A 7,600-nucleotide genomic window follows, 5' to 3' on the forward strand; every position below is an offset into this window, starting at 1 on the left:
ACTGTATTCTGTTTCGTCAGTTATTAGTCGTTAGTGAGAGTTTACTACACACGTAACAGAAATAAATTAGGCTTTTTTTAAAATTAGCACAATGTTTCCGAGAAGCACATTTGTGTCCTGTTATTACAGAAAGAAGCAATAATGTAATTGAAACACATATGATTTTAACAACTACAGGTGTCGGCCAAATGAGTTGACTTCATACATACATTCACACAGTCACCAGGGTGGCTCACGGTAAATCCAGCACCAAACATGAACCCTGTGCCGGACAGGGCACACACAGACACGCACACACACACACATGCATATACTGTAGAATCTGGGAAGTTAATATGAATCTCTGTACTGGAACAGAAGGTCATAGGGTCCTACCTGACGCTGTGTGAAGTGGAGGTCCATGCAAATCCTTCTATTGACACAAGTCCTTCTTTCAGCCTTCAAACGGTCCACAGAAACGACACCAATTTTTGGATTGGTCCTGACAAATCTGGAGCTCTATGATGTCGTATGTGCTTCTCCATGATGTGTCAGGGGTGTTTGTCTACTGTCGTTAAGTTTCATCAGAAACAGACAATATAGTAAACTACATGTATAGAAATCAAAAAACTACACTGTTATGTTACCTTTGAATTGTCTAAAAGCTTTTCTATTTTCTATAACTTCACATAAAAATGAAGTCTGCTGTGCCACTGCAGCCATGTGTCCAGTTATCATTGAAGGGATTTTGAAAGGGGAATTGCTCGAGATAATGTCTTTGCTGCGGTCAAAAGGCCAGTGGTCAGACACAAGCCCAATCAGGGCACTCCAAGAGAACGCATGGTGGTGTGTGTGTGTGTGTGTGTGTGTGTGTGTTGTGCAGAGACACCGTGGGAGGCCATGCGTCTCTGTCCCTGTGAGAGACTCCGCTCCCTTAGTTCGGTTAATGCTGCAGAAGAACACTTGATGAAGAATAACACACACAGAAGAGAAGGATGCGCCACAACTGGCAAAGGTGTCAGTCACACTGAAGACGTCATCATATAAGCAGGAAACTGAAGAGATACAGTAGGTCACATGTTCCAGTGTGGCTCACATTTCACAAAACTCACCTGTCTTGACACCAGTGTTGTGCGGGGCAGCAGCAGCACTGTGCAAAGGAGAAAATTGAGCCTAAACAAGTCCTTCTCCTGTAGGAAAAAGTCGTGAGTCCTTCTAAACGGGGAACAGCAGGTGGCGCAATGGTTACAAGTGCTGCCTCTCATCAAAGAACCCAGGTTTAAATCCCTCCTCTTGTTGTGTAATCTTGAGCCAGCAATGTAGATATTCAGCTAATAATCAAGCCAATTTGAGGATAAAAAAAGAAATTTTGCAGTAAGGAAGACAACAAATGTGGCAAAATATGGTTTTTAATTCTTATTCCTGCATTTTCAGTTCAGAATTCATTTTACAAAATGGTGCTTTGTCAACACATTGTGTGAGGAATGTTTGGATAATTAGAGGTGAGATGTACAGTATGTCGCTTTGGAATAAAACATCTGCTGAATGAACAAATGAAAGTGTAAATGTAATAATTATACACTGTAAGTAAAAAATATATATTTGGTTATTACCATAACTGCTGAATGGACATTCAAATAGCAAATACACAGATAATCATTAGCAGATGGTGTTGAACTCATTGATGGAGCTCTCTGGAGATCAGGAGAGAAACATGTCTCAGAGAGAGAGGTTGGAGACCCTTTGTCAGTGTGGGAGGGATTCAGCAGCTCTGAGGGGCTGAGAGAGCTACTAATACTAAGCACAGGCTATGTGATATTTTGTTTTATTGCATTAAATGGAATAATTTGCTTTTAAGTTGTGAAGTGTAGATGTTCATTTTTTTGGAAGAGAGGGTAAGTATACAGCGAAGTGCTTTCTACACAAACTATTGCCATGTGCAAAAATCAAATAACGTTCGTAGCCGTATGTAACTGGAGGTATAAAGACAGAGCTATGTGTTGATTAATAATTACTTGGCGAGACCTCATCTGTGAGCTCTTCAAGAGAAGAAAGTGGTGAAAGCTAGAGCTGTAAGTGATGCCACACAGACAGTGAGGAGAGTGACTGTCAGCCAAGCGCTGTTTGAACGGTGAGAACTTCCTGGACTCATCAACTGCAGAGACTCACATTGATCGACCACGCAGTGGATCTCTCCCATGTCCACACCTTTGTACACGCCGCTGATGGTGCTGTGACTGATTTTACCGCTGGTGTACCTCCTGGTGAGCTGAGCTGTGAATGGGATCTCGGCCGTGAACTTCCTCCCCTCCATCCTCACGATGCAGCTGTGTCTTGGAGGCACATGGACCTCCACTGAGAGCGAGTGTTTCTGGGACTCGCTGACTGATGTGCCCTGAGACAAAGACTTTGTTTCCTCGACCGAAACACTCAGAGACGCTTGGGTGATTTTGGGAATGCCTGCACTAACGGTACTTGATATAGCCAGCTTGGTGGAGGTGCCTGTGTCCCAGGAGCTCGTCTTCTGGATTGTCTCCTCCATAGTAACTTTCTTATTCACCTCTTCATTGTTATTATTGATCACCTTAGATATTTTCAGGTTTTGGGGAGGATGCGATGCTTTCTTAGCGCAGTCCATCCGGTACTTTATCTCAGACATGTCCAGATGGTATTTCTCAGTTTTTATTGTTAGAACATTGTAATCTTTGTAAGAATATTCTTTGCCATCATAGGGCAGATAAAATCTGTTAGAAATCACAAATCCCACACCGTACCGGTTATTCCCAACATATCCGTCCTGGCAGACCTTGACAGTGTTTTGATAATCAGTTGTGTCGGAACGGGACTTCCACTCTAACATCTCCAAGTCACCCGGATTTACCAAGAACTCAAAGTTCTCAGTATGATGTTCCTCTCCATAATATGGGTAATGACAGTAGGGACCTTTGGCTATGCTGAAGAACCCAGAGGAACAGAAGTCTTTGGGTCTGCAGACGTAGTCTTTGCGAGTCGTGTACGAGTTTTCGATTGAAACTGCATGAAGAGGAATCAGCCTGTTCTCTCCAGGAACCCACTGCAGCTTATTGTTGGGCAAGAACATCTCCTCACATGTTTTTGCTTTGGCTTGTTCTTTGCTTTGGCTTGTAAATATATTATCATATTTATCATATACTCCGAGTGATAGAGGAGGAGCAACATCCATCAGGAGGGGATTTAAATGAGCTGCACGAGGAGGAGAAAAAACAGGACACACTGTAGACACTTGTGAGTGCCGACCCGTCTCTCCGAGTCATACAGCTGGGCCACGTTGCTCACCTTCCCGGTCGGAAGTGTTTCCGCTGTAGTGGAGTGCGAGGACACCGCCGGCGCTCTGTGCATCTTGTAGACACAGCACCAGCAAGGGCAGGTACAGGGAATACATTGTTTTTACCTGTAAAAGGGAAGGGCAAACGGAACAGCGGCCAGAACACACCGGTGGGGCCATCATACAATTCTGGTGTCACCATCTTCCAACATCTCTTCTGCAGAATACAGAGTTACAACAAATGTTTGCCTATAAAGTTTGGATGCTTGTGGTTACAGTTCATGTACAGACACTAGAGGAAATAGCAGAAAACATTAGGTTTGCCTCAGTGGGTGGCAGTGTGTGTAAAACAGCCCAAGGAAAATGTCACACAGTCAGCACACACTGTAGAAATGACACTTTTTTCCTTTTTGCAGAGAAACGAGAAGTGAAAAACTGCTTATTTTCCAGACAAGGACAACATCAGAATTTTGTTCTCCATAAGCTCAGTCAAAGCTCCTGAATGAGATGGCCTTAACCTGGAAATCAGCAGTTACTCGCTGTGCCACCCTTTAATTACCCCAAATAATGTTTGTTATCTTGAAACACATCATTTAGTTTAATCACACGGAAAGGGTTTGTACAGTAATTTTGAATAATTGTCTAATTTATTTGTCTTTTGCTAAAGTGCGTATAGGGGTGTGTTGTGGCGTGGTGGGCTCGGCCAGTGCCCGCTGTGTGGAGGGTCTGGGGTTTGAGCCCTGTCTGGGGTTTGAGCCCTGTCTGGGGTGCTCTGCGATGGTCTGCGTCCCATCGTGGGTGTGCCCCTTTGGCCTTGCGTCCTGTGTTGCTGGGTAGGCTCCGGCTCGCTCCGACCCCCTTTGGGACAAACGATTGTTGACAATGGATATTCTGTGTATCACAGACATCGAGGAACGGGAGGCATTTCCTGCACGTAGCCTGTACTTCTCCTGTTGTTTAAAGTGGATGTGCAGATAACTCTTGCATAACATCTGCAGGATCTGTCCTTATCTCACTACTGACTCTGCCCAAATTCTTGATGTCCAGGCCATTGTGACTTCCTGTCTGGATACTGCAACTCTCTCCTGTGTGGGCCTCCTGCTACTGCCATCAAACCTCTGTAGCTGATACAGAAAACCGTGGTACAAGTTGTGTTTGACTTGTTGAAGTGCTCCCATGTATCTCCTCTACTTGTTTCTCTGCACTGGTTTCCTATAGCTGCTCAGATCAAATTTAAGACCCTGGTTATCGCCTACAAATGCATCAATAGAACTGATCCCAGATTTTCACAAGACTTCACCCGCTTCACCCCAGCCAGACCCCTTAGCTCATCTACTTCTGCTCGCTTGGTTGTCTTGCGCACCAAGGGTAAAGCACGGAGGTTCTCTGTTCTGGCTCCTGCTGAAACGCTGTCCACATTTAAGAAGGGTCTGTAAACTCAACTCTTCTGGAATCACTTTACCCATGAACTCTCCAGCTCATGTAAGGTGTAAATGTTCATGCACCGTAACTTTAAGATCATACCTATTGAACAATGGATAAAGCTTCACAGAACTACTCCACTCCGTAAACTACTGTGGGTGGTACAGTGGCAGAGTGAGTAGCACTGCTGTCTACAGCACCTGGGTGCTGTGAGGGAATGTGGGTTCAATCCCCACTCAGTCTGTGTGGAATCTGCAGGTTCTCCCTGTGTCTGTGTGGGTTTCCTCCCACAGTCCAAAGACATGCTGTTCAGGTTCCCCCATAGTGTGTGTGTGTGTGTGTGTGTGTGTGTGTGTGTGTGTGTGTGTGTGTGTGTGTGTGTGTGTGTGTGTGTGTGTTCCACTGATGTATGGATGAGTGACCCAGTATAAGTAGTGTATCTAGCAGTGTAAGTCACCGCAGTGAATAAGGTGTGTGGGCTGATAACACTACATAGACGGAAGTTGCTTTGGAGAAAAGCATCTGCTGAATAAATGTAATGTAACTGTTTATATTAAAAATTATTAAGAATGTGATTAAAATTGTTGATATTCTAAAAACTTTTATACAGCTACTCGTGTGATGAACATTGGTTCATATGGTGGAAAGGAACAAACTAACTGCACTGAAGAATCACACGTCTGCATCTAAGTGTCTCTTCCTGCTATTCTAATGAACACAGTATTTTCTATGAGATGTTCATCGCTTTGGAGAAAAGTGTCTGATAAATGAATACATGTAATATAAATATAAGTGGCTGGAATTTTCACCCCTGGAAGACTGGACACATTGTCACTTTGAGTTACAAAAAATATTATAGTGTGCAGTGCTCTGGGTTCGGATGGGGCAGAGGAGAACACACACGTAGCGTTCATTATGAACGTTTATCGGAACACCGGCACACGGCGAGAGGTATCGGTGCGAACGAGCGGAAACAATGGTCTTGGTCCGAGGACCTCTTTTTCTCAAGGACCTGCACCCCCAGCCAGCCTTTACAGCCCTTCTTAGCCTGTTTAGCCTTCCCTCGGTCCCCAACAGACACTCACCCCCTTATAATATAATATAGCTACTGAAAATACTGTAATGCACAGGTAATACACACAATAAATGAAAAATACACAATAAAAGTAGGCTTGGAATATATTTGACTGCACATGAAATATCAACAACAAAAATATCTAGTGTTTCTCGAATTCTGTACTGAATTCCTAATCTCCATGGCAGCAGGGTGTGATGCTGGCCTGTAGAGCAGGGACAGGGAAGCAACTGTCTCATATACCCAATTGCCCAGCAGCATCCCATTTGTTTGTAACTCCCGTGTTTCTGCTTTTAAAAGAAAGACATGCAAGTGCTTCACTGTAGAAAGTAACTGAAGGACAGTTTTGAGGAATTTATGAAAATCTCTCCACTAAGTGAGTAACACGGTATAAATTAGTTCTGTTCCCTATATTAGATTTTCTGAAAAAGAGGCATCTGCTAATTGAGGAATGGCTGTAAATCCACCCGCTGGAGGTGTCAGAAAATAATACAGTATTCTATATATATTCATTATAAAATGTTTATCAAGTCAATCAATCCGTTTATCCCCCGCTTCGTTGCACACAATGCTTCTGGGATAGGCTCCAGTTCACCATGACCCTGATCAGGGCAAGCGGTTATTGGAGTTTGATTAAATGGATAATTATTGTTGTTGTTTCTGCACGATTCTCCTCCAAACATTTAGTTTACATTTACAAATACTTCAAGGGACCTCCAGTAAGCACACTGCACCAATTTTCTCTGCCACTGCAGTGAGCTCAGCAGTGTACTGCCTCAGCCCCAGCTTTAGGGTCCCGTAATCTTACACTACTCTACCCTGGTATTAACATTTTCTGAAATTGCCACAGGTTCATCATTTTTAATCTTATTTTTATTCTGTGATCACTGAAACACTTTTTTAGCTGATACTTTTCTCCAGAGCAATGTAAAGTTGAGTGAAACCAAAAGTGTGTTTCACCAACAGATGGAGAGATATAATTATTCATTCATTCAATGGCACAGGCTCACGTTACACAAATCACTGCACAGAGAAGTAGTCAAGAGTACAAGTTAAAGCAAATTAGAGCAGAAAGTGTAGGACAAGGTTAAGGAGTAGAGGGTAGATGAGAAGAGAAAGAGGTGTGTTTTGAGAGCCTTCTAGAATGTTGAGATCCATGATGATGTACTCACCTGTACGGCTTCTGCAGCACCAGAGTCCAAGCGTACTTTTACTCCCCTTTTCTTCCTTTTCAGAGAAACGTCTTAATCTATTCTCTGCAGGGGCCTCCCTTCTGGGTCCTAGGCGGAGTATTGCATCCTGTTTATGATCCCATATGAAGGACCCAAAACGACACAGAGTGCATGAAGCACATTAACACACGTGGTACACTGGAGAGGTCCCACTTTCCACTGGGACCACTCTCTGAGCAGGGGAGTGTGGCAGCTCTCCTCGCTCTCCATTACATACCCAAACTAAGAAAGTAAGGTTACCCAAAGTAAGCTATCCTCAGGCACATGGCTGTTCCTTCACGGCTGACCTTTCTGTACTTTCTTGGTCTTTGCTGACAGTAACAGTAGCAAGAACAAAAATAACAACAACAATAATGTGTGCAAATCCATGCTGTGATGTGAAAGCCAAGACTAACCAATATTTTATCTATCAATATGGCAACAGTGATACAGAGATGTATGGTATATGTGGAGATGTTGAGCCCTGAGTCGAAAGGGCTGTGCGATCACAATTACACCAGCTGTGGAAATTACAGACATCACAGCAACTCCTCATCGAGGACTAGAGGCTGTAGTAAACCCAGCCACTATGTAGAAATTCATCACATA

The 7,600-nt window shown here is 43.6% G+C and overlaps 1 protein-coding gene across 2 annotated transcripts; it reads right to left on the bottom strand.

The window, feature by feature from the left end:
* Positions 1 to 1,837: 1,837 nt before the first annotated feature.
* On the bottom strand, positions 1,838 to 7,077 carry LOC114912550 (natterin-4-like). 2 transcript variants are annotated; one of them, XM_029259820.1, is made up of 3 exons: positions 6,953 to 7,077; positions 3,295 to 3,409; positions 1,838 to 3,201 (listed from the first exon to the last, which is right to left on the bottom strand). In XM_029259820.1, exons 2-3 carry the CDS (start codon positions 3,398 to 3,400, stop codon positions 2,021 to 2,023), a joined length of 1,287 nt encoding a protein of 428 aa, XP_029115653.1. In that variant the 5' UTR covers positions 3,401 to 3,409; positions 6,953 to 7,077; the 3' UTR covers positions 1,838 to 2,020. The 2 variants fall into 2 exon arrangements, with proteins under 2 accessions (XP_029115653.1, XP_029115652.1); XM_029259819.1 differs by having other exon boundaries at positions 3,295 to 3,500.
* Positions 7,078 to 7,600: the final 523 nt, after the last annotated feature.

This window comes from Scleropages formosus, chromosome 18 (genome assembly GCF_900964775.1).
Source record: "Scleropages formosus chromosome 18, fSclFor1.1, whole genome shotgun sequence".
NCBI lineage: Eukaryota > Metazoa > Chordata > Actinopteri > Osteoglossiformes > Osteoglossidae > Scleropages > Scleropages formosus.